The sequence below is a fragment of the Clarias gariepinus genome, chromosome 5 (assembly GCF_024256425.1).
Source record: "Clarias gariepinus isolate MV-2021 ecotype Netherlands chromosome 5, CGAR_prim_01v2, whole genome shotgun sequence".
Lineage (NCBI taxonomy): Eukaryota > Metazoa > Chordata > Actinopteri > Siluriformes > Clariidae > Clarias > Clarias gariepinus.
Window position 1 is genome coordinate 13,783,569 of NC_071104.1, and position 27,530 is coordinate 13,811,098.

Sequence of the window (27,530 nt, forward strand, 5' to 3'; positions counted from 1 at the left end):
CCTGATGGGAAACATCTCAACCTGGTTCGGGAACAGCACCATGCAGGACAGACGAGCTCTACAGAGGGTTGTGCAATCAGCTGAGCGCACCATCCGCACCGAGCTCCCTGACCTGCACTCAATCTACAGCAGGCGGTGCTGGACCAAGGCCAGGAAGATCGTGAAGGACCTCAGCCATCCCAACAATGGACTGTTCTCTCTGTAGAGGTCAGGAAAGCGATTCAGCTTCCTGAAGGCCAACACAGAGAGACTGAGGAGGAGCTTTTTCCCACAGGCGATACGGTCTCTCTCACCACCACACAGTACTGATCCACGCATATGGTTTTTACACACACACTGGACATTCTGGACATTCGTTTACACTAGTGGCCACTGCACAACTACACTTTGTGGTCATCATATCACTCTGTCACGAGTCACTTTAAATATTTTGCACTGCACAAGACACTTTAAATATGTGGATTGCACAAACGCTGGACATTACCATTTATTTTAACTCCATTCCACACAAAAATTACATAAATATATACCTACCCGTTCAGCTGCTCTTATTGTTCTATATTTCTTCATACATTCTTTAAATATTTTCTATATTGTGTATTTTTGTTGTACAGTTATTTATTTTTTTTTCATGCCAATTTTATTTGATTCTTTCCTAGTTTTATTTACCCTTTATTTTAATTTTCATATTTATTTCTTATTACTATTCATAGTCTTCTATTTTTAGGTCACGAGCAGTTGTCTAAGCATTTCACTGCATATCGTACTGTGTATTACTGTATATGTGACAAATAAAATTTGAATTTGAATCGGAAAGGGTCTTTATCAGAAAATATGACTTAGCCCCAGTCCTCAGCAGTCCATTTACCATACTTTCTGCAGAAGATCAATCTGTCCCTGATGTTTTTTTTGGAGAGAAGTGTCTTCTTTGCTGCCCTTCTTGACACCAGGCCATCTTTCAAAAGTCTTCGCCTCACTGTGTGTGCAGATGCGCTCACACCTGCCTGCTGCCATTCCTGAGCAAGCTCTGCCCTGGTGGCACTCCGAACCTGCAGCTAAATCCTCTTTGGGAGACAATTCTGGCACTTGCTGGACTTTCTTGGACACCCAGAAGCCTTCTTACCAAGAATTAAACCTCTTTCCTTGAAGTTCTTGATGATCCTACAGTATAAATTGTTGATTTAGGTGCAATCTTAGTAGCCACAATTATCCTTGCCTGTAAAGCCATTTTTATGCAACGCAATGATGGCTGCACGTGTTTCTTTGCAGGTCACCATGGTTAACAATGGAAGAACAATGATTTCAAGCATCACCCTCCTTTTAACATGTCAAATCTGCCATTCTAACCCAATCAGCCTGACGTAATGATCTCCAGCATTGTGCTCGTCAACATTCTCGGCTACTGTAAGTTAACAAGACGATTACTGAAATGATCACAGCAGGTCCTTTAATGACAGCAATGAAATGCAGTGGAAAGTTTTTTTGGGGGATTAAGTAATTTACATGGCAAAGAAGGACTATGCAATTCATTTGATCACTTTTCATAACATTCTGAAGTATATGAAAATTGCTATTTTAAAAACTTAAGCATCAACTTTTCCAATTTCCAATATTTATTTCATTCTCAAAACTTTTGGCCACGACTGTATACATATCGATGTGCAAACACTGCAAACTCAGAAATTAAACAAAAAGATGGCATGCACAAAGTTTTTTAAATCGTTTTTTTTTTTTTTTACACTCTTTTTTTTTTCTTTGCGTAGTATCAAAATGTTTTTTATTTGATAGGGCAATTTCTCAAAATTAAAATTAACAAGATGCATATGTAGTATAATCATTTATGGCAAAGTTCATATAAAATATATAAGATGATTTTTTATCTTGTAAAAAAAAATAAAAAGAGAATAAACAGATCAGAAAGATGTCTAATAATCAACATAAAAAAACAACCAATGGCTAATTTTAGTACACAATAAAAAGAGAAAGTTTATTTTATTTAATATTTGTAAAATCAAAATCTTTGTTGCCAAGTCATCCATTTGTGGAAAACACATTGATTCCAAAACCTCAAAGTACCAAAGTAAAAAAAAAAAACACAGTATAATAATGAAAAAGTATACATAGTACATAAGTAGGATGTAACATTACCAATAATAGTAAGAATACTGTATTGTCATTGTATAATTTTACTGTATTTCATAATTAAATGATAGTATAATAATGTTATATTGCTGACGAGTTATGTTCTGATATACAAATTGATTGCTTGCCAATACCAAAAAATGGGCACACTGATTTTCTAACTAGGGTAAGTGAAGGCTTATGTCTTTCTCATGAGAAAATGATCACCTCTGATTCATGGGATTGCCAAAATGAATATGCAATATGCAACTGCTAGCTACAGTATAAAAGGCCAAATAAAGAATGTTGCAAAATACAAATATGTTAAGGCTATAGGGTTTGCTGACACTGTGAACTTTGTGAACATTCGCCTTCCTCTATACTGTATCTTCCATATCTTTTAGTTCTTCGTCATATGTCCATACTGTAAAACAGCCTCCTTGCTGTACTTTCTCCTTCCTTATTTGGTAGTACCTTCTATGGCTTGATAAAACCCTTTTGTTTTCTTCTTATCTTTAGTCTGTTTCTGAGTCTCCATAGGAATTACATGTTAATGACTTTTGTTATTTTATTGTATGGGACATCCCACTGCCCAATACCTTCAATATGCTCGCTTTTGACAAGATAATTTTTTAACCATTGGATTTGCAATTAAATTTAAGCAGATCAGCTTATTTTTAGTTCGAAACTTTTAGCTATTTCTACAAACTCTTTTTCCCATCAGCAATGGGTATTTCAGTACGTTATAAAGCATTATAACCGCCACTAACTATACAGTCTTTAAGTCAGGTACATGAAATACTTTTGAGTTAGGTAATTTTGCATTAAGTAACCAAAAGTTTAATGTGGTTTAAGAAATTGTGCTCTTTTCATCACCACTGTTTTTATGAAGAGGCTGCGTCTTTCTCTTCTATAACCTGAGTGAGAATCTCATCTATGACTTCGCAATCATAATTAACCTGCTGCAGGTCCAGTGCAGGGATGAAGGTGACCAGGAGACGGGCCACTTTCTGTCTGAGTTCTTTTAATCTGAGGCTGAAAAGAAAAGAAACTGCTTGTGTTAGTGTGTTACGATCAGGGCTTCTGTCTTAAACATCAAAAAATATAAAGTTAATTTTGAACAACCGAAACAATCATACAGATAAATAATACAGATTTTATTGGTATTGTACTGTACTGTCCTGCATATTTCTAGAATTTTTTTTACCTGTATAACTTTATTGTACTCTTTTCTTGTTCTATCTCTGATTTGTCATGTGTCTCATGCTGCTGTGAGTCACTTCCTCTTTCGAAGGTGGAAACGTCTGCTACAGTTGCTGTACTTTCTACATGGGAAGATGGAAAATCTGTCCGGACCCCTGGATTTTCTACACTTGCCTTCAACTTTTCAATGTTTTTCTTCATCCCCTCTAAATCTTTCTGCAGGCTTTCACAGCTGGTCAACAATGTGCACTTCATATTTCTTAGACTGCCCACCTGTGTGTGAGAACAGCACAAGATAAGTATTGCAAAAAAAAAAAAAAAAAAAAATCAGCAATAATGACTGCTCACATCACTAAAAATGTTTTTTTTTTATTTTTTTATTTAAGTTTCATTTTCCTTTTATCATTAATAAAATTCAATATTACACCATTGGTGGGCAATTTTTTTGGTCTTATTGATATTATTTTATTCTATTTAATATATTCTTAAATATATTTTGATTAACATCCCTATTAGTATTACAGTGGAACCTTGGATTACGAGCAGAACTTGTTCCTGACATGTGCTCGTATATCAAAGCACTTGTAAATCAAAGTGAATTTCCCCCATAGGAAATAATAAATACTCAAATTATTCATTACACAACCCCCTAAAAAAATATATATATAAATAATCAATACAAAATATTAAGTAAAAATTAAACAAATTATCCTTCACCTAACTTAACATTTAAAAAAATGTAAAAAATCTTGACAGATAAGTGTTTCCTTTAATGTTTGTGTGCACACATGCTGTGTGTGTGTGTTTGTGCGCATTTGTGTGTGCGTGTGTGTAAAGCTAAAGTATGAAAAGAGGAGGAATGACTTTTTTGAGAGGGGGGGCCTACAGTGCGGGACGCTTTCACACACACGTTAATCTCTCTAATGACACTCTAGCGCACGCACTAACTGCTGTAAAAGAAAAATAAAACAAATTAGCCTGCACTTACTATCTTAAAAATTCAACATGGGTTGTGTATATAAGCAGAGAGTAGTAGAGTGCTAAAATGAAAATAATGATGCATTATTATTATCATTGTCATAGGGGTGGTCAGATTAAATGTAGAAGTGCTTGAGCACTTCTAAAAAGGGTCTAAAATTGTTAATGCATTCACCTTTACATTTTCCCTTTTTTTTTCTTGACCTCTCACCTCATTTTGGAGCTGCTTTATCTTCTCCATGGCCTTCAGATACTGATCTTTGTAAGTTTGCTCATCTTCAGTACTGATGCTTATGAATTCATTGCTCTGTTCCTTCTTTGCTATTCTCTTCTCAATATCATTATTTACATCCTCCATTTGTGATATTCCAAATTCCTTAATTTGTGCTTCATTACCACTATCAGTCAGACCCACGGATGAAGCAAAATAAGCCTCAGTAAAGGCTCTGGTTATTGACAAACTGTGTTGTACAGTACCAACATTCTTTCCTCTAGCTTTCTTTTTAGCTGGGCTCTCTTGATTTTGGTCCAGGACTCTCTTCATCCTGAAATAAAAGGGAAACTACATTATGCAATGGTAATGTCATGTTATAATGAAGGTGCGTAAGAAAGGGAATGACTGGGTACCTTGTTGGAGTAGGAAGAACAAGAGTGTTCTGACTGTCAACAAAAATGATATCAGGAAGTTTGGAGCCTAAAATGTTAAAACACAAGTTACCAAAATATTGTATATAATAAATGCATTGTGATGCAAACAGATAAAATGGATCTTTACCAGTTACTGGTTGAGAAGAGGAAATTATGTCAGAGCTGGATGATGTTTGGCAGGATAAATTACGACTAGAATACCTCTGGCGAGAGAAAAAAAAATGCAGAATACGGACATGGAAAGATTGAAAACTAAGGATATGTAATTAATCATGCATTTCCTGATCTACCAATCATGACAGTTCTACAAAAGATTTGTGTCCATTTATTATCAGGGTATAGCTAAAATAAGGATACAGGAATAAGGAGCTTATTTTTATTTTAAAATTGTTCTGACATAGTTTTGAGAATTACTCGGATTGCGAGTAACGCGGTTTGCAAATGTTCTGCAAGACGAGCAAAGATTTTAAATAAATTATGACTTAAAAAATGGGTCAAAATGTATGTATCACACATGCGCTTCTTTTTTTTTTTTTTGAAGTCGAACGTCACGTGATCACAACTGAGCCAACGGTTTTGCCTTGCTGTTGTGTACTTTTTATTATAACACTGTGACCATGTGTGTATAAAACTTTTTTTGTGTGTTTGTGTGTACAGCGCGTGTGTACTGTTTCTTATAACACACGTGTGTGCGCGTGTGTAAAGCAAAAGAAAATCTCATTAGAAGGTTAAAAATCCATTTTCTCCCTCAGCCTGTCGTTGTGACACCGTGGCCGCTTCTGGAACAAATTATGCTAGTAATCCAAGGTTCTACTGTATTCATAAAACCAATAAATACATAGTTCGCATATTAAAGTATTGTATATACTTTACATTATATTTTATTTATTGCGACTAATTAGTCACACAGCATAGGGAGGAAAGTCTACAGCTGATGTTCTATAAATTTATCCTACCTGTGAATCCGTGCTCACTGCGCATGCGCAAACAGAAGTTTACGCATCTTTCTCTAATTTTGGGGAAACGCCCATAAATCCATGCTACTACTAGTGGAATCTTGCAGTTAATGTACAGTACAATCTTGCGGTGAGTATAGAATGCTTTTTTCATGTTTGTGTGATTATATGTTTATTTGTACATATAATGTTACTTTAACACGCAGAGTACCGATCACTTGACCCGCAATGGGGAAAAAAATAATACTGCACACTCAATCAATTTCCAGGACACTCCTTTCATGACTTTTCCTAGATCTGTGAGCTTAATCATCCAGCATGCTTACATTTTTAAAATCACACCAGAAAAAAACAATATAAAGCTATTTTGCTCTTATTTACGTGAAATTGCTGACAGCTGCGTGCCGGTCATGCTGTTTTCTGCCTTTTCCAACCTGTAATTCTTATTTCTCTCAGCAGATGGCGCAAGGGATCATTCAGTGTGTATATGTAACTATCTCAGGTTTCATTCCATATATGCAGTTTTTTAAATATATATATATGCTTCCGTGAAATATCGACAATTCGCTATTCAATACTGCGTTGATAATCAATTATATTTTATAAGGAGATTTAGGGTTTTAGCTCTACTTATTTTATTATGTTTTGAAAAAATTCATTAGTTTGTTCATTCTATTTGAAGCTTCTGAACATATCGGATGTCAAAACAATGTAATGACTCCTCCTGAGGATATAAAGCTTTACAAAGCTTTTTTTTTTTATGTGTTTAAATAAATCAGATCTACCACAGCAGATAATAAACAATTCTATGTCATAACCGAAGCAAACACCACGATTATGCCTCGTTTCATTCAGTGTTGCTAGGCCACGGACCACCTAATTGGGAATGTGGAAATGTGGAAGTGATGTGTGGCCACTCAATGAAAACTAAACCAAAATTTTCCTAACTAAACTAGGTGTAACATCTGCACAGTGACACTAAACAGCTGAACATCTTTACTTTTCCGTTTATCTTTGATAAAAAAGGTATGTGTGTGTGTATATATATATATATATATATATATATATATATATATACACACACTCACCTAAAGGATTATTAGGAACATCTGTTTAATTTCTCATTAATGCAATTATCTAATCAACCAATCACATGGCAGTTGCTTCAATGCATTTAGGGGTGTGGTCCTGGTCAAGACAATCTCCTGAACTCCAAACTAAATGTCAGAATAGGAAAGAAAGGTGATTTAAGCAATTTTGAGCGTGGCATGGTTGTTGGTGCCAGACGGGCCGGTCTGAGTATTTCGCAATCTGCTCAGTTACTGGGATTTTCACGCACAACCATTTCTAGGGTTTACAAAGAATGGTGTGAAAAGGGAAAAACATCCAGTATGCGGCAGTCTGTGGGTGAAAATGCCTTGTTGTCATCAGAGGAGAATAGGCCGACTGATTTAAGCTGATAAAAGAACAACTTTGACTGAAACAACCACTTGTTACAACCAAGGAATGCAACAAAGCATTTGTGAATCCACAACAAGCACAACCTTGAGGCGGATGGGCTACAACCGGAGAGACCCCACCGGGTAACACTCCTCTTCACTACAAATAAGAAGAGGCTACAATTTGCACGAGCTCACCAAAATTGGACAGTTGAAGACTGGAAAAATGTTGCCTGGTCTGATGAGTCTCGATTTCTGTTGAGACATTCAAATGGTAGAGTCAGAATTTGGCGTAAACAGAATGAGAACATGGATCCATCATGCCTTGTTACCACTGTGCAGGCTGGTGGTGGCGGTGTAATGGTGTGGGGGACATTTTCTTGGCACACTTTAGGCCCCTTAGTGCAAATTGGGCATCATTTAAATGCCACTGGCTACCTGAGCATTGTTTCTGACTATGTCCATCCCTTTATGACCACCATGTACCCAACCTCTGATGGCTACTTCCAGCAGGATAATGCACCATGTCACAAAGCTCGAATCATTTCAAATTGGTTTCTTGAACATGACAATGGGTTCACTGTACTAAAATGGCCCCCACAGTCACCAGATCTCAACCCAATAGAGCATCTTTGGGATGTTGTGGAAGGGGGGCTTCATGCCCTGGATGTGCATCCCACAAATCTCCATCAACTGCAAGATGCTATCCTATCAATATGGGACAATAATTCTAAAGAGTGCTTTCAGCACCTTGTTAAATCAATGCCATGTAGAATTAAGGCAGTTCTAAAGGCGAAAGGGGGTCAAACACCGTATTAGTATTGAGTTCCTAATAATTTCTTAGGTGAGTGTGTGTATATATATATATATATATATATATATATATATATATATATAATAGCATGATGCCTATTTATACATTTGGAATCTAATAGTAGATGTAATAGCGATTAACGATCTAGTATGTAAAAAAAATTATGTAATAGCGGTAAGTGATCTAGTAATAGCGATTTGAAAAGTATTTTATATACATATAAGTGCTTTTTCTGGATTTTTGGTTAATATTCTGTCTCAATCCTTTACCATAAACCTATGATAAAAATTATAGACCCTTCATATCTTTGTAAGTGGGCAAACTTAGAAAATCTGTAGGGGATCAAATACTTATTTCCCCCATACATTGTATATATATATATATATATATATACACACACACAGTAATATATAACTATTATAATTTATAAAAACAAATAATCGGACATTGGGATTGCGATTTAAACAGTTATTCAGTACTTAAGTTGTCTTTTCACTGAATACTTTTTTACTCTTGAGTAATATTTTGGATGACTCCTTTTTGTTACTTCTACTTAAGTAATATTATTTTGAAGTACTGCTACTTTTACTTAAGCACATTGTTTGGGTACTCACCCCACCTCTGTGTATACTTTACTTATTTTGAACTCACACACTCTGTCTGAAAAAAGGTATGTTTTAAATACTTTTTAATAAAATGCACTTTTTCAATACTGACCACTGATGCCACCATGATAAACCATGTTTAAATAGCATGACATTACCTGTTCACTGTTTGTCTTCTCTTCTTGTATCATCTGATATTTCTCACTGTTTTAAAATACATACACAAAATTAGCACAAAGGTGTAGACACATATACTCATTCAAGGGTTTTTCTTTATTGGTGCTTTTTTCTCTTGTAGAACAATACTGAGCACATCAGTAGGTTGTTTATGAAAATGCAAAGCATTTGCAAAGTTGTTATTAAAACAAAACAAAAAAGTGGCAACTTTGAAAAATATAAAATCTTAAGCTCGTTCTATGACAGAGTGTTGCATCCTAAGTGTCTAAAAGAGTAATATTAAAGGTCTTTTCTTCCTGCTGTAATCAGACTGTACAATCAGAGCGGCTCCCAGTGAACCAGTCTCCATAATGGACGCTGTTTTATAATGTTATATACTGTTATAATATCTTAATTTTTACAATATAGTTACAATTGTTACAACATCTTAAAATATAGTTATAATATCTTACAATATAGTAACAATATTTTACTTTTTAATGCCATAGCTACTATGCAATAATACCATTTTAAATGTGCAATATTATACAGTGCAATTCTTTTAAAAGTATAACTTTTGTATTAATTTTCTTTTTTTTTGTATTTATACACTGTTACTCCCTATTTGCACATTTTTCTTCCCTGTTGTAACATAGAAATTACCTCACTGTCAGACACAATAAAGTTATATCTTAGCTTATTTCCCTCAATTTCTCTCCCCATGAACAATTATTCAGCATTATCCTATATACAGTGGAACCTTGGATTGCGAGCATAATTAGTTCCGGAAGCAGGCTTGTATATTATAACACTAGCAAATGAAAGAAGTGACCCATAAGAAATAATGAAAACACAGCTAATTTTTTCCACAGCCCAAAAAAATAAATATATAAAAATAATAAATGCAAAATATAAAGTAAAAATAAAACAAATGAACCTGCACTTTACCCACAGAAACCCTTACTTCCCTCTTATTTTACTTACACACACGGAATCACTGCTGTAAAGTAAAAATAAAACAAATAAACCTGCAGTGTTTCCATTAGAGTGTGCGTGTGTGTGTGTGTGTGTGTGCACGTGTATGTATGTGTGAGAAGGTAAGAGAACACACATTAATACAAACACAAAATAAAAGATGCTTTAAACGCACACACACACAGTGTGTTATAGTAAACAGTACATGCGGCACGAATGTTGATTATACCAAAAAGAAACGTGGATTAAGACAGAGCAGGGGAGACGATTACCCACAATTCCGCAGTGTGCGCGAGAGAATAAACATTGGCTTAGTTGTGATTACGTGACGCTCAGCGTCAAAACAAGAAGCAATGCGTGATACATGATACTCGGTATTCATAAATAAGACTTGCTTGTTTTTTAAGTCAAAATTTATTACAACTTTTTTCTCGTCCTGCGGAACCTTCGCAAACCGGGTTACTCGCAATCCGAGGTTCAGTATACAGTAGTTACAGTATGTGTAGTGTGTGTATGTATATGCAGTACCAGTCAAAAGACATAACATATATGGCATTAGGTAATTAAGTGACAACAATAATCAGTCGTCATTTTAAGACATGAAGGTCAACTGTTGTGCAATAGTTCTTGTTAAGTGCATTTGCAAAACCATCAAGTACCATGATGAAACTGGATCTTGTGAAGACCATTCCAGAAAAGCTTACTGTACCTCTGCTGCAAAGGAGAAGTTCATTTAGAGTTACCGGCCTCAAAAATCACTTATTAACAGCACCTCAGATTAGAGCCAAAAGCTCAATATTAACTATTCAAAGGAAATTATTACATATTTTGGATGCTTTAAATAAATAATCTGGACATTTTCTAACACACTGTAGCACTTTCTCACCAATTTTCAGATGGGAACAAACAAACAAAAATATTTAGGCTTTGGGGTTTTGCATAAAAATAGAAAGCAGCAAGTGTGACAAAGTTACTAGAAATTTTTTTCTCCAGCATCCTCAGTAAAACCAAACAGCTGTTTTACTTACAGTACTGTGCAAGAGTTTGCATACAAAAGAGAAGGCATAAGCAAAGATGATTTTTAAAATATTTCTAAAAAAAAAAGTTTCTTTCATTAGCAAATGTTTTCAAAGGCATCTTTTAAGAGCACTTAAGAGTAATAAAATAAACACAGTCAAAAATTGGTAACACTACAGATTATTTTCAAGCAAAGAGTTTTCACAGCAAATATTGGTGGGGAAAACCCTTTGCTTGAAATTAATCTGTAGTGTTAATAATTTGTTTAGTTTTATAAGTAAAACAGATAGGAGGTTTTACTAAACATGCTGAGAAATATGCGAATGTATTCTAGTAACTACAGGGCTGTGAAAAAGTACTTGCTCTTTCCTGATTTTTATTTTTAGTTTGCTAAACTAGGACAGTCAGGCACAAAAACAGTTTTTTTCCCCAGGCAATCTCCCTCATGAACAGTTAAACATCAACTGTCAATAAATATATGTGCAATATTGTGTACAGTACAACAGTGCAATATACTGTATAATACCACAGATTTCAAATATTTATATAACTTATTTAAAAGAATCTCACACCCTACTCCATTTGATGTCAACCTTTTTTTTTTTTTTTTTTTGTGTCGTGCTGTTTTGTCTTGTCATTTGTTTTCTGTTCTGGAAGCTCTGTCACTAAAACAAATTCCTTGTACGTGCAAGCGTACTTGGCAATAAACTCTTTCTGATTCTGATTCTAAAATGATTAATATCATCAAACAAATACTAATTTTATTACACAAAGATAAATGATGATTTCATTTATTAAGGCAAAAAGCTGTTCAAATCTATGTGGCCCTGTGTGAAAAATTAACTGTCCCCTGAACCTAATAACTACTTCTGATTTACAGAATAGTTTTATTTCAGACACATTGGAGGGTTTTTCCAGCATGAATGGCCTGTTTAAGGCCATCTCAATCGGATTTAAGTCTGGACTTTAAATAGGCCAAAATCTTTTTTTAGGCATTCAGAGGTAGACTTGCAGGTGTGTTTGGATCGTTGTCCTGGTGCATAAGAAAAAGTGCGCTTAGATCATGAACTGTTACTGTATGTGTGATAATACTGAATGGTGCTTAACTAAGACTTTTGCACAGTATAGCGCGCGCGTGCACACACACACACACACACACACACACACACACACACACACACACACACACACACACACACAAACGGGGGCACACACAAAATTAAAAGAAAGAAATAATATGATTCATTACTCACTTCTGTTTGTAGGTTTTCAGGTATTCACATTGTTCATCATCAGAATCAGCCTCTACTTCTTCAACTTTTATTCTGTGTTTAAAACAAATGAATTATTATAATTTAATGTTTTACTAAATATAAACTAATAAACAATTAAAATCTATGAATTCCAGAAAATTATGTGATTACAGCAGATCAGTGCAACCTATTATCAGAATTTGTGCTATGAATGCATATGTTACTGTACAGTATGTTAAATTCAGATTAAAAACTATTTGTCACATATACAGTCATACACAGTAGGACATGAAGTAAAATGCTTGTATGACTGCCCATGACAAAGAAAATAGTGTCCATAGGCAATCTTTTAAATAATTATATTAAATATTATTTAAAATAATTGACTGGCCTCTCTCATCAACATAAAACAAATAAACAAAGCATGCAAAAAGCTTGTTTCCGCAATTTCTATTTTGTGTGTGTGTGTGTGTGTGTGTGTGTTTCTATATGTATACTCAGTCCCAGTCAAAAGACATAGCGAATATGGCATTAGGTAATTAAGTAACAACAACAGTCAGTTGTTATTTTAAGTGATGAAGGTCAGCTGTTTTGCAATAGTTCTGCAAGAACAGTATTGTTAAGTGCGTTTGCAAACCCATCAAACACCATGATGAAACTGGATCTTGTAAGGACCATTTCAGGAAGGCAAGAACAAAACTTACTTCTGCTATAGAGGAGAGGTTCATTTTGAGTTACCAGCCTCAAAAATCACTAATTAACAGCACCTCAGGTTAGAGCCGAAGGCTCAATATCAACTATTTAAAGAAGATTATTTAATATTTTGGATGACTTAAGTCTAAAATCACACACAAACACACACATGCCGCACACATAAATAGAAAGTCCTGAAAATAAACAGATGTTAGGTAGCACCCAATCCTCCCTCCACCCCACGCAAACACATGAATACTTTTATTTGGATCTGAAGGACATTACAAAGGAAACAAGATCCAAATACTCTGGGAAGAGTCTTTGACATGGTGACAGATCTACAATTCATGGCTCACATACTTGTACAAGTCCTTCCATTTATAATACTTAGCACATTAGGGATAAAGAAAACATCTCTGTCTCCATATTTGCATGCTCCCTATAATGGCTGAAACTGAGCAGAATTTTGCAAGCCTTTTTGCCTTCTTTTTTTGTAACCCCCCCTAACTGCATCCCGCTATTCACACTCTTATGGACATGACCCAAACTTCCAAATACCAGAATTATTAATCTACAGTTATATCCAAGTCGGAGGATGAGATCTACCAGGGGTTGATATTTCAATAGTTTAGAATAATAGCAAATATTCATATACAGATCAAAACAGCAGCCTACCTCAACAATACATACAGATTTCATAACCTCATTAACAATTACAATGTCAGGAGTATTTGGAATGTTTGTAAAGTACTCACTGTTAGATATGTTACGATGAAACCGGTTAATTTGTACAGTGCTATGCTTGTAAATCTTACTATCATGTCCACCGATTACCTTTTGCAAGTCCTTTGCAACCAGATCAACCAAACAGTCATGTCTGGCCACAAAGAGTCCTTTATAATTGTAACATCCGTTTAGTATATGAGCAACCTTTTCATTTTCCTGCTGAGCTGGATTTAATATACAATAAGGTTCATGCTTTGATGGATACCATATTGCCAAATTGTACTTTGTTGGTAGACACTGTAATCTTGCTTTAATCATGAATATTAAAATGTCATCTGAGATTGAGGGATTAAACAGAGCAGAATGAGACACTGAATGGTCAACAAATTGAAGTAATGCAAGTTTTCCTTGTAATCTGAGACCCGTCCAGTGCTGTCCATTTTGGATCCGTCTAAGATGAAGAATTGAGGCTCTTTCCGTGTTTAATCTGTAACTGGTGAGGAGTACAGTCTTTATTAAGGAACGCCAGGGTAGAAACCAGTGGATCAGTGATTATGCTGTCATTAAGAGCAACTACTTCTCCGTCGGGTCCCGGCCAGGACAGCTGTACTCCTATACGGCAGCAGAGGTCGTTTAAATCTAGCCAGTCGGAGCTCACTCCAAATCCGGCTGCTTTGATGTCTAACTTTCCGTTCTGCTTTAGTTTAAATCCAAGAAACTGGTACTCGTTTATGGAAGCAGGAGGTATTTTGCGACGTTGTAGATGTAAAAACAGTGATTTCACGTGATAATTCTTTAACAGTTGTATCGTCATTGTTAAGCATGTTTAGAAGATGTCCTATTCTGGACGCGGTGTAAAGCCATTCAATATTTGGGGCGCCAAGACCTCCGTCTCTACGCGACTGAAAGATAATGTCCCGAGTCGTGCGCCTATTAAGACAAAACCATTTCCTCACCAGCTTAACCATTTCGTTGTTTATCGCTGACAATATACATTGTGGAATATGTACATTTGGGAAAAGATGTTAAATTTTAGCTACTGCGATTAGCCTGATGGCTTCAATCTTTATCATTATGGGAAGTGGGGCAGCATCAATTAGCCCAAGTCTTTGGGTATTATCTTGACACAGCTCTGAGATCTGTTCCTCCCAGTCGCCACTGACGTTAAATTTATGGCCCAAATAAGGATATGTTTCGTGACGATCATACAACCGGATACGTTTCTGCATTAATAAAAAGGTAGGGGGCTTGTCAGACTTTGCTTTATACCATCTGTTTCCTCCACTACGTCTTTCATAAAATGCAGCACATTTGTGTGTTTGATGTCTAAACCTGACCACCTTAAGACCTCATCTGTGCGGTGGAGCATGTTGGAAATTACACTTTCATATCTTGAGGAGATTTCCACATCATCCGCATAACCTTGCACTGGGTTTGGGGATCGCACACCTGCTGGTGCACACTGGCACAACCACTTCATCCAGGAGTTAATCGCCAGAATGAAATTGATGGCGCTCCATGGGCACCCTGTTTTGATGCCAATTTTAAGTGGTATGGGATCAGTAAGGGCACTTCCACATATGACCTGAATGTAGGAGTTATTATAAACATCTTTAATTACATCTGCATACAGCTTTGGTAATCCTATTTCATCTAATGCATGAAACATGACATCGTGGGGCAATGTGCCAAATGCATCACGAAAATCCAAAAAGACAGTGAAGAACTTGGTAGATGAGTGTTTGAAATTATCAATTCCCGTTTTAAGACAGAAGACATGTTCATTCATCCCCTGCCTATTAATATAAGCTTTTTGCTTTGGTGAGAGTATCCCTGTCTTTACTAACCAAGGGAGTATTCGTGACAGCATACATTTCATAAACACCTTATAAACTGACACACAAACGCATACACAAAATGAAAAGATGGAAATCATTTGATTCATTACTCACTCCTGTCTGTAGGTTTTCTGGTATCCCCGTTGTTCATCATCAGAATCCTCAGGCTCTTCTTCAGCTTCACAACTCCTGAAAATATGTTCCACTCCAGATGTTAGTTATCCCAGCTCCCGCCCCCCACACAAAAATGCAAACACACACACACACGCACACACACAAAAAAAAAAGAGAGGAAAGAAGGAGACCCACACCTGAATTGGTTGTCAGGGTTCATTTTGCAGAACCACTTTTTATGTAGTTCGCCAACACCATCAGGAAGTTTTCGCCACTTCAAGCATTCATAACACTGAATCCAGGTTTGATCTGGCTTCCGAGTCCTGTGAGTGCACAAAAAAAAAATAAAAAAACTTTTAACCCTTTAACCATTATTTAAAATACAACTGTGGTAAGATTTTTTAGCATGTTTCACAGATGTATGTAGAACTGTTCTATCTAAGCTTTGGTATTTCTGTTTGTGAGCATACAATTATATTTATTGTACCTATTTACGCTCTTAGTTATATCCATGAAGGTTATTGGATCCTGAATTTAGCATTTGTAGACTTTTACCAACACAGAATCAAAACATAAACTTACATCATTTTGCTAATATCACCATCTTCAGCAAGTCACCTTATGGAAGTTACATGATTTGCTGAAGATGGTGATGTGATGTTGCTGAAACATTCAGGTGTCAACTTTTTCTATGTTAAAAACAAAGGAATTAAAGTATAATTTTAGGCTTCACAAAATATAAACTAATAAACAGTTAAAATCTATGAATTCCAGAAAATTATATGATTACAGCAGATCAGTGCAACCTATTATCAGAATTTGTGCTATGCATGCATATGTTGATTTTGTTAAATAGGCGGATTCTGTAAATTTGCTACTGTATGTTAAATTCAAATTCAAATTCATTTGTCACATATACAGTCATACACAGTATGACATGAACTGAAATGCCATTAGAACCGCCCATGACTTAAAAAAGAAAAAAGAAAATAGTGTCCATAGGCAATCTTTTAAATAATTATACTGAATAATATTTTAAATAATTAACTAGCCTCTTTTATCAACATAAAACAAACAAACAAAGCATGCAAAAAGCTTGTTCCTGCTATTTCTATCTTGTGTGTGTGTGTTTTTTTTTGTGTGTGTGTGTGTGTGTGTGTGTTTATTTGTGTTTATGTGTATACAGTTTTAAACTTACGAAAAATCCTCGAAGGGTTCAGTGCGGTTCACGTTTTGCTTAAATCTATACCAGGTTTCCTTCCAATAATCCTCAAGCTTAGTACCCAAATCCAGCATGGTTCTCCTACACAGACACAAAATTACATCTTTAAGAACACTATATACAGCCTGTATGCACAGAAATGCCGCATGTTAGAGTGTTGAAAAAATCAACAGAAACTCTACTCGTAATATTTATCACCTTGAGCCACCAAAACATCTCAGACTCATCAAGCTATGAAAGTCTGGAGACCCTTGAAGGTGTCCTGAGCTACCTGCCACCAAGGTGTTAGCAACAGATCCTTTAAGACCTGTAAGTTGCAAGATGGAGCAAGTTTGTTTTTTCAGCACATGTACAGATGCTAAATTGGGTTGAGATATGGGAAATTTTCAATTAAAAACTCAAATTTAATTCAATTAAAAATGGACATTGTTGTAAAGCAGCATTTTAAAAACAAAACAAAAAAAAACTTAAACTTAAAATCTTTGTCATGTTTCTTAAATAATGCCTGAACAATTAATGCAGTGTGTCATGATGCATTATCCTGCTGAAACAGGCCACTGCCATAAGGCAATACTGTTTCCATTAATTCTAAGATATGTGGACGGATCAGTAAGATCAGTAGACGTCAGAGTAACATCCAAATGAATGGCAGCACTTAATGTTTTCCAGTAGAGCATTGCCCAAAGATTGCCCGTAAGACCTCGTGTTTTTGTGTCTTTGGTGCCGCCCGTGCAAAACGTGATTTTTAAATGGATTTTGATGTATTTTTAAACATTACATTTGTAATGCTTGCAACGTAATGTTATTGACATTGGTAACTGTAATCAAATTACTGCGAGGGTTTAACACTAGAGGGCACTTTGCCTGGAATTTATTGTAATTTTTGCTTGAAGACTCAGTTTCCCAGAAGGCACCTCCGTCAAGTGATGAGAGTGCGCACCTGAACCGAGGTAGCTCATTAGATCTTTCTATAAATAGCTGTTAGTTCTGGGTAACTGGGTCGAGCATTATTTATATTAACAGTGTCATGTGGGCTTTTGTCTTGTTTGGTTTTGTATTTGGTTTAAGTTTTGTAATGTAACGTATGAATTTAAGAAGGCTCTAGTTTTTGGTTATGTTTATGTTACTTGTGTTTTTGTGTTTGTGGAGCTGTCTCTGTCTAGTAAAGTGTTGTGTTTGTTTCAAAGTTTATGTAAGTACTGTTTGGTGTGTCTTCAGTGTTTGTGTAGCAGCAGATTTTGGCCGTTAGCGGAGTTGGCCGCTAGCAGGTTTTGGCCGTAGGAAAGGAGGCATCTTAATAAAATAAATGTGGGATGATTTGCATGAGACACTGCTTTAAAAACATAATAAAAAAATCGGGACAAAATGGGGAAAAAAATACAATTTCATTCTCAAATACGTGATGATTCCGTATTTTAAAGGAAGGGTGGCAACCCTAAAGCTAAAAGAGGCTTGGTTAGGCTATATTAAGCTAACAAGCCTTTGTCACGCATAAGAGTCTATGTTTAGGTCAAAATGCTGTGTGTATAGTTTGAGTTCTTTGTTTGTTTTGTTTAGTAATGTTTATATTTTGTAAATAAAGACTCCCTTTACTATCATCCCCCTTTGTGCCTCTGCCCACGGCAGTAACATCAGCCAATATACTATCCAGTTCGTGACAATTACATCTATTTAAAATGTAAGTTACAAGACATCTGGAAATGTTACTCAAACTCACCTGTACTCATCTGTATTGTCAAAGTCCTGCATGTTGTGAGTTGGTGTAAGGTGGTTACACTCGATCACTCCAATAACTCCCACTCCTGTGCTGTTGATCTAGTGACAGAACATTATAAATACTACATGACTAAAAAAAAAAACACTTGAAATTGATTAAAGAAATAGATTTGACTGAATACATAAACAATTTACTTAGTTTCTCTGAGGACTTGACTTGGCTGCGGTTGCTCGATAGTTCAAGATTGCAATTGTCTCCAATAACTACCTGGACTCCATATTTACATCAATTAACATCAACTGTTATAGCTGAACTGCCTGCCACCTAACACACAGTATAAATGCAGATCAATTTCTGTTTTCTGTTTCACCCAAATGAGGATTCTCTTGCATGATAAAACCCCCAAATATACAGTAATTAGTCCAGACTTTTGGACAACATACGCTCATTTACAATTATCCGTAATCTGTAACTGTGTGTAAAATTTTATTATCTTACATAGTTGAAAACCCTTGCTCAGAATCACACTGTGTCCAATGAAAGAATAAAACTGCAGCTTGGCTCACAGTATTACTAATTATGGATGTAACTATGGTTCTGTTACCACCAGATAACCCCCAGTGGCAGTTACTAACCACTGAATGTCCCCTAGTGCCATGGAGTAATATGGATAATATTTGCTGTACACACCATGTCACCCCGCGACCCGACTTTGGATAAGCGGTTGAAGATGGTCACACCATCTTCGTGACATGGATGGAACACCATGTCACTTCTTTCCTGAAACCTACGTAGTCATTGAGCATGTTTTAAATAGGAGACGGGTTCAAGAGCCCAGGTGTGCCCAGTTAGACTGATTGTTTACAAAAAGTTCTTAATATTTATGAAGGGGACTGTCTGTGGTCATCTGCATGTTCTTTTTCCATCCCATTCTGTATCTGTATGCAGAAAATTATAGAAAAAGATAATTTTAAATATAAAACTTTTATGATTCTTACCCTGCGCTGACAGCCGACACGATCATAGGCTCTGATGAGACGGTTTTTGTGGTACATCATGATGCCATAGGGCTCACCGGACTTTGTGCTGTAGCCAAATGTGATTTTTATTGGCTTTTTCTGAGAAAAAGACTTAAGGATGATATTTTTAAATAATAAATGCCTATACTTCTGTCGTTTCCAGTTGCTCTAATATTTGTCACAAGGATACAAGGGGAGGATTACACACAGGCTTGTAAGTGTCCTTGAAGACCAGTTCTAGATTTTTAGTGACATACTGAGTTTCCACCTTCTGCCCTTGAATGATGATCTGCATTTTTGGCTTCAGATATAGGATACTACAGTATGCCTGAAATAAGAGTAAAATAATATTTCACTTAAAGTTATAAAATATAATACATTTAACACTTCCTTGAATTCTTCATTAAAAAAAGTAGACAGTCTACATTTAATTTAATTGGTATCAGATGCACACTCATTGTCTAGAACCAAAGAATAATCAAATTCATGCTCTGTACAATTTTGAGTCTTTCTAAAAGACCACTTTTATCTCAGCAAATTAAATTAGTAACCTTTAGTTAAAGTAAACTAGTAAAATTTCCACAATCAGTAAGTAAATTCTCACCCGCAATGAATATTTAATCTTAGGCACTTGCACGGCAGGCCTTGCCTGCTGCTTATTTGTTTCCTTGATGCCCCCGTACACATCAGTGAGAATCTGGAAGTCATAGCGGTCCTTTTTAAAGTCTAATTCCAATTCTCCTAAGGATGTTCTGCAACAAAACATTTTAAAAAGAAACCAAGGAAATAAGAATATTTTATATATAACCATAATGCATATTATGTTGCAAAACATCCTAAAGATGTTTTGCAACAGAATATTTTTAAAAGGAACCATACGGTATATTATGCCATAATTGTACATGCTGACCCACAATATTTCTCCTGGCCCACAGTAATTTATCAAACAAATTACAAAACCTGTTTTTTTTTTCTCCCCCAGATACTCTTTTGCAATACTTTTTCCATAAATAGTGGGCTATTTGTTTTTTTGAAGCAAAGCTTTTTGTAGCTTAGCAAGTAATGTCACCTAAATATATATTGTCACTACACAATCCGTTTGTACAGTAATACTTCTTTCTTGTTTTAAAAAAAAAAAAAGATTTCTCTTTTTCTCTTTCTCTGTATATTCACCAATCAGCCATAACATTAAAACCATCTGCCTAAAATTGTATATTGTGTGTCTGCTTTTACGCCACAAGACCTTTTAAATTGTGCTGTGATGTCTGGCACCACAATATTAGCAGCTGATCCTTTAAGTCAGGTATCACTAAATGGCAAACCAGACTCTGGATAATTGAAAATAATTATTATACCAGTAATATACAGTAGCACGTCAATAGAGCTATTCAATGCGATATATTACCATGTATAGACAGAGTGCCTGGAAGAAACTAAAACAAAAGTGAGACACAGCATAGCTTACTCTAAAAAGAAGAAAGTAGACTATGAAAACTGAACCTTAAAAAATTAATAAAAAGATCAATATATGTTTATTCTTCCGGCAGAACATTTAAAATTTGTTTGTCTCATACGTTCAAAAACTGTGGTGATAATAAAAAGCAGTGATGGAAAGCGCTACTATGAGACAAACACAGGTTATTTGAGCAAACACACCGACAGCAGTCCGAAGTGAGGGCATGTAAAATACCTGAACTGAGAGAAGGGTATGATAGAGTAACCAGCCCTTTCATATTCATTTACAGCCCAGCAGCATGCAAATAAAAACTCACTAAGGATTAATTACCGATTGTTGTTTTGTATTTCATCCAAATACAAGGAAATATACAAGGTCATCAAGGTTCAAATTGTCTACATGTTTTATGTAGTTTGTAAATTGACAAATATTATTAAAATGCTATGGAAATTTGTGTGTCTCAGAATCACTCCTCAAAATCAAGGGAATCACAAAGTTATTTAAAGGCTAAAAATATTCCTAGCTCAGAGTAGGACATAAAAGTTATTTATAAAGCTTCCTCCTCTTACTTTTACTGAGAAGTAGGACTGCTCCAAGGAAAGCATGTGATGTCACTGTTTATGGCACTGAGAGCCACAAAGTATGCTTCATATTGTAGTGTTGTAGTTTTTACGGGTGTAAGGGCCATATTTAATTCTTGTAATTTGTTGTTGTGTTTATTTCATTTCAATTTATTAGTTAAGCATTAAGCATTAAGCAGTAAGTCCATTAAGTGTATTAGTTTAAGCATTTAGTATTATGCTCGTAAGTTGTAATGTGACATCATTTCATAAGTTGTTCTGTGACATCATCCCACAGTGATGTAGCTGTATGTCTATCACGCATGTCAGTTGTTCAGTTGCTGTTTGACCGTGATATCGTAAGCCACGTGATATCGTGAGCCACGTGAGACTGTAAGCTGAAAGATACAGTAAAATAAGTTGTTTTAACTGTAATCTACTGAAGCTACAGAACACAGCAAACGACTTGTCGTTACTACAGTGGATTTATGTAAGAAACTGTAACAACCGTTGTACTTTGATGTTGAAAATAAAACAAGAGACAAAGAAATCAACAAACGTCTGGAGTCGTCAGTGACACTGTGTAACAAAAAGACACGCGTCAGAACTTGTGAATAACATGCACGAACAACAGGTTTTTTGTAGTTCTAAATGGTGGAAAATCAAAATGGTGAAATCACTGCTAGCCGTGTAAAAGCTCTATGCACATAGACAAAACTTACAAATGCATGACTCAGCTGCACGATGTTCCTAACCCTAATCAGACTGCTCCAATTATACCTGTTTCAACCCACATGAATAGACCTGTATAGGACTGTAATAATCTGATCTAATTGACTTTGATTTAAACAAAAGTAGAGAGTGGATGAGAGCGTTTTGCTGTGAATATGTAAAAGCATCAGTGCAACCTGTCAGTTGCCCCTGAGGAGTGTAAACACGGGGGTACACCATGTTAAGGAAGTAATGAAGTGCTGCTTATATCAGAGTTAAAAAACAAAGTTATGTGCACTCAATTACTTGATTATTTTAATGTGTGTGTGTGTGTGCTTGTTTTTTGTTAATTTTATTCTGCATGGTGGGGAAATGTACAGTATGCATCTGCACATGATCTGTAGCTGTCAGAGCAAAGTCTGATTTATTATTTCTGACAATGTTGGCTATGACAAACTTAAATTATTACTGCTTAAAGCTGCATCTTTACTATTATAAAAAATGTAAAGTAGTAGACACCTATGGAAACAGCATACGAAATGTTTGTTAATATTCCAGGAGCATACCACATTCATTGTTATGTTATGGCTGATCAGTACACACATATATATGCACACACACATACAGTATACTGTATGAATACATAAAATGTACCCTACCAATCAAAAGTTTGGACACACCTTCTACTGTAACTCTTGGCTTTTTTTCTTTTCTTTCTTTTTGTCTTAAATAGCGACTGTTGTTGTTGTTACTTAATTACCAAACTCCATGCATGTTATTTCATAGTTTGAAAATCTCCAGTATTGTTCTAGAATGTAGAAACTAAATCACAAAACAAACCGAAAAAAACAACAACACTGATTTAGAAGGTGTGTCCAAACATTTGATTGGTATTCTCTCTCTCTCTCTCTCTGTGTGTGTGTGTGTGTGTGTGTGTGTGGTCACCTGCGTAGGTTCCAGACGATGATGCGGGTTCCACTTTTTGATTTGTTGCTTAACCAATTTATGGCACTGAACTCGTACAGCAGGTCTTCCTTGGTGTTAAACAGCGAATATTTGAGGATATCATGAAGACACTCCTCATACTCTGGTGCGACACTGAGTGAGCAATGAGGTTAAGGACCAAACTCCACAGAAGATTCTTTAAACTTTCAGGAAGCATTTATTTAAATATTTTTTTTAACAACAAACAGTTTCAGGTTCTCTCACCCTCATGACTACATACAATGTCTTATCTTTTAGTTTCACTTTAGCTAACTAAAAATATTTTTATCTGAATAGGGCAAAACAGTTGATTAAGTGAACATCAAACATCCATAAAATTTCATTGCAAAACATTATTCCCATAAAATGTGCAGGTCCCCTTGTGCTTCTGGGGCAGCTCTGGCTCTAGAAGACTCTAGATGACCTTGGGTCTGTGCTGGGGGGGTGTCTGTCACTGGGGCAATTGGATGTTGTGGGCTGTGGGATGGCACTATCATGGGTTGGGCTTGTTTATCTGGTTTCCATGGCTGTACAATTAATTGAAGAATTTGGGGTTTGGATCAACAACTGATATCTTTCTATTATGGCCAGCATTGACTTTTTTGTGATTTGCTCTGCATAAGCTTTTCTGTGGGATCAGACTGGACAGGCTACCTTTTTGTCCTGATAAAGCATAAAAGAGCCTTGTGTGCCCATGATCCTGTCAGTAGCTTAATGGTATATAATGGATAATCAGTATTAATGTGTTAATCTTATGTGATGGTAGTGTTATGGCTAATTGTTGCACATGTGTAATTTGTATTTCACTACACATAGTTTATCTACTTACAGCATCTACTTCTGCAAATATAAAATCTGTAAAATCTAAAATATCTGTGTCTAGGTAAAGGATATCATCATTCTCTCCAGTGACAGTGAACTTAACAATAGGCACTATGATATGCTCTGCTTTTATCTTCTCATGATAAGTCTGTGATAGGAGACCCACACACATGGTGTTGGCTTTCTGTGAGAACACAAGGGCATCCTTCCCCAAGCGCATGGAGCCTGACTTAAAACTATTACCGTACTGGCCTACTGGAATATGGCGTCCCACAGTCTGCTTATCATTGAAGCCAAAACTGAGAGGGAGAGAGAGAGAAAGAGAGAGAGAGAGAGAGAGAGAGAGAGATTGTACTGTATATTGTTCACACCTTAACAAATCTGTAGTTTAGGTAAATTACTGGGTCATTAAATTTATACATCGGAAGTATAAGGCTGGCATAATCACAGTCCTACCTGAGCATTTTGTACATCTTGTCATAATCCATGCCTTTTCCGTTATCCATAAAGACGAGGCAGGCCTGGTCTTGAATCATAGTCTTACTAATCCAAAATTGTTTAGCACTGACATCTGGGTCATAAGCATTGTCTGTTAATAAAAAAAAAGAAGTCCAGAATGTAGAAGATTTTAACTGTACAAACTGTTTCTAAAAAAGAATAAATGACAGTTTTAACTTACCGATCAGTCCTGCTACAGCACTGAAAGGCCAAATGTGGCTAGTGGAGTTTGTGTGCAGATAATGTGGATGAATCTTAAAGAAAAATAGAAATGTGACAAATGAACATCAACACATAAGGCATAAATATATAGTTAGTATTTGTCCTGTGACACAATGTTCCCTTTCAAAGGCTACACTCGATGCTGCGTAAAAACGCTATGGGAACATCCTTCTGTGTTGCCGATTGTGAAGCATGTGTGTATCAAACACGCCAAATTTTGGCATACTGTATATAACCTCGGTCAGGTGACGTCATCTAAAGAAGTGTACCTGCAGGGTATAAATAGGAGTGAACCGGAAACATTCCTCAGATCTTTTTATCTTCAGGACCGCATTGTTAATTAAAGTAAAAAATATTAACTCACCGATATGGTGAAGTTTGTTAGGAGATCCGTACCTCCGCTCTTTCGGAGCGCGATTTCCACACCATGTAAACCAGAAAAATAAGGAAGTGTTTAACTCACCGATATGGCTGAGTTTCAAGCGAGATGTGTCTCTCCGTGTGATAAATCCATCCCGGAGGGGCGATCTCCACACTTACTGTCTCGATTAAGGTACTTCGTGTGCGGCTCGCATTCTTTACAGAGCTGCGAGAGACGGATTTTCTCAAAGAAGTCAGATCGGCATACTGTCTTCCTCACAAAGAAGTCCTGCGGCTTATGTGCCCAGGAACATGGGGGTGGCCCCGCAATGAGGAGAGACGTAGAATTCCTTTTGAGGATGAAGTGTTCTCCCTGGCCACCACGGGTGTTTCGGGGAACACCAGTCTCCAATAAAGTTTTAGCTCTTCGGTTTTTCCCTGCCATGTTTCAGGAGGCCGAACATCTAACATCCCCAATTTTTAGATTTTCTAAATAAATAAATACAGCTTTAAAAAGTTGACTGGTAAAGTGATTGTTCTCAAAACCTACCAAGCGATTTATTTGTGACAATCGATGTGAAGGACGCATACTTTCGTTGCCACAACACAGGAGGTTCCTGAGGTTCGTTTTCGGTGGCGAAGCTTACCAGTATCGGGCGGGTCCTTCCATTTGGTCTAGCTCTTTCACCCGCACGACTGGCTGGCCCAGTCTCAGTAGCTGGCGCTTCAACATCAGGATGTCGTCCTAGCTTATCTTTGTTTCTTAGGATTGAGCCCTAACGCCATGAAAAGCGTGCTCTTTCCTGTTCAGAGGACAACTTATTTGGGTGTCACATGGGATTCGATCTTAAGGCAGGCACAGCTGTCTCCCGCTCGTGTCGAGTCCATTCTCAACACCTTCAAGGAAATCAAGCTAGAACAGGAAGTGACTGTTCATCACTTTCAGAGATCTTTAGCTCTCATGGCAGCTGCATCCACAGTGATACCTTTGGGCCTTCTGCACATGAGAGCATCTCAGTTGTGGCTAAGAACCAGGGGATTTCACTCGAGGGCCAATCCCCAATAAGGGTTACGCGCCAGGTTCTGCTTTAGGCACAGATCAAGTTCCTGTCCCTCAGGGCGATTTACATTCCAGGGCATATAAATGTGGGAGCAGATGTACTGTCTAGTCAAGCTGTGACACACGGGGAATGGAAACCCCACCCCAAAGTAGTCAGTCAATCTGGGAAAAATTTCATGTAGCAGAGGTGGACCTCTTTGCCTCGCAAGAAACAGCAAATGTCCCCTTTACTACTCTCTGACTCTTCCAGCTCCCCTGGGTCTGGACGCCTTGGCTCGTACGTGGCCCAAATTATGCCTTTATGCGTTTCCTCCGATAGCTCTGCTCCCGGGAGTCCTGGCGAGGGTCCGTCAACAGCGTTTGCGCCTCCTATTGATAGCGCCCTGTTGGCCGACCAGAGTGTGGTTCTCGAACTAATATCTCTCCTCGACGGCTTACCATGGGTGATTCCAGTGAGGAGGGATTTTCTGTCTCAGGCGCAGGGGACAATTTTGTATCCCCGGCCCAAGCTTTGGAACCTTCACATTTGGCCCCTGAACGGGACCAACTAAGTCAAGCTGGTCTTTCAGCCAGCGTAATTGACACTTTTCTAAGTGCTAGGTCTCCCCCCCCACTAGGAGAGCTTATGCCCTCAAATGGAATGTATTTGAAAGTTGGTGCATGACGAAGCAGGTAGACCCAGTCCAATGTCTAATTGTTTCAGTGCTGGAGTTTCTGCAGGAAAAGTTGTCCTTGGGCTTGTGCCCTAGTACTCTCAGGACGTACGTAGCTGCTATTCCAGCCTGGCATGTTCTAATTGATGGGGTTACTGTGGGAAAACACCCTTTAGTTGCCCGTTCATTCGTGGAGCTAAACAGTTGAGGCCACCCACTAGAGCCACGGTCCCTTCGTGGGATTTATCTATCGTGCCCAAAGGTCTAATTGACACCCCTTTCGAACCACTAGAGTCAGCGCCTGTCAGGTTTCTGACCCTTAAGATGTTTTTTTGATGGCCATTACCTCCCATCCACACCCGAACTATCTTCTGAAAGTTACATTCTCAACCCTGCACCCTGTTGTTCTTGAAGCCTTCTGTCCTCCGCCTGTTACAGCTTCGGAGGAGGAGAAACTTCACATACTGTGTTCAGTACGTACTCTTTAGATTTACGTCCACCACACCAGCCAGTGGCGTAAGAGCAGCTTTTTATATGCTATGGGGGCCGCAACCGGGGGGCTCCCTACAGAGGCAGACATGCAAATTAGGCTAATTGGTGTTTCCAAAGTGCCCATGGTGTCTGAATAAGTGTGTGCTCTGCGATGGATTGGCACCCTGTCCAGGGTTTCCCCTGTCTTGTGCCCTAAGTTTTCTGGGATAGGCTCCAGG

General features: G+C 37.0%; 1 protein-coding gene across 5 annotated transcripts in view; it reads right to left on the minus strand.

Moving 5' to 3' along the window:
* The window catches only part of LOC128524330 (MORC family CW-type zinc finger protein 3-like), a 111,714-nt gene that overhangs the window by 81,907 nt on the left and 2,277 nt on the right, over positions 1-27,530 (minus strand). Inside the window, exons 2-20 of one of the 5 annotated variants that reach the window (XM_053496855.1) lie at positions 24,707-24,779; positions 24,484-24,616; positions 24,100-24,326; positions 23,167-23,323; positions 20,099-20,246; positions 19,685-19,822; positions 19,474-19,593; positions 18,476-18,573; positions 16,735-16,839; positions 15,734-15,859; positions 15,537-15,611; positions 12,166-12,237; positions 8,923-8,968; positions 7,544-7,600; positions 5,078-5,153; positions 4,930-4,996; positions 4,514-4,847; positions 3,329-3,597; positions 1,618-3,156 (exon numbers count right to left, since the gene is read on the minus strand). In XM_053496855.1, the coding sequence (XP_053352830.1) occupies positions 3,006-3,156; positions 3,329-3,597; positions 4,514-4,847; positions 4,930-4,996; positions 5,078-5,153; positions 7,544-7,600; positions 8,923-8,968; positions 12,166-12,237; positions 15,537-15,611; positions 15,734-15,859; positions 16,735-16,839; positions 18,476-18,573; positions 19,474-19,593; positions 19,685-19,822; positions 20,099-20,246; positions 23,167-23,323; positions 24,100-24,326; positions 24,484-24,616; positions 24,707-24,779 (2,472 nt within the window). In that variant the 3' untranslated portion in view covers positions 1,618-3,005. Of the gene's footprint in view, positions 1-1,617; positions 3,157-3,328; positions 3,598-4,513; positions 4,848-4,929; positions 4,997-5,077; positions 5,154-7,543; positions 7,601-8,922; positions 8,969-10,554; positions 10,610-12,165; positions 12,238-15,536; positions 15,612-15,733; positions 15,860-16,734; positions 16,840-18,475; positions 18,574-19,473; positions 19,594-19,684; positions 19,823-20,098; positions 20,247-23,166; positions 23,324-24,099; positions 24,327-24,483; positions 24,617-24,706; positions 24,780-27,530 lie in introns of those variants that run through there. The other 4 variants (XM_053496857.1, XM_053496858.1, XM_053496860.1 and 1 more) reach the window with 4 other exon arrangements.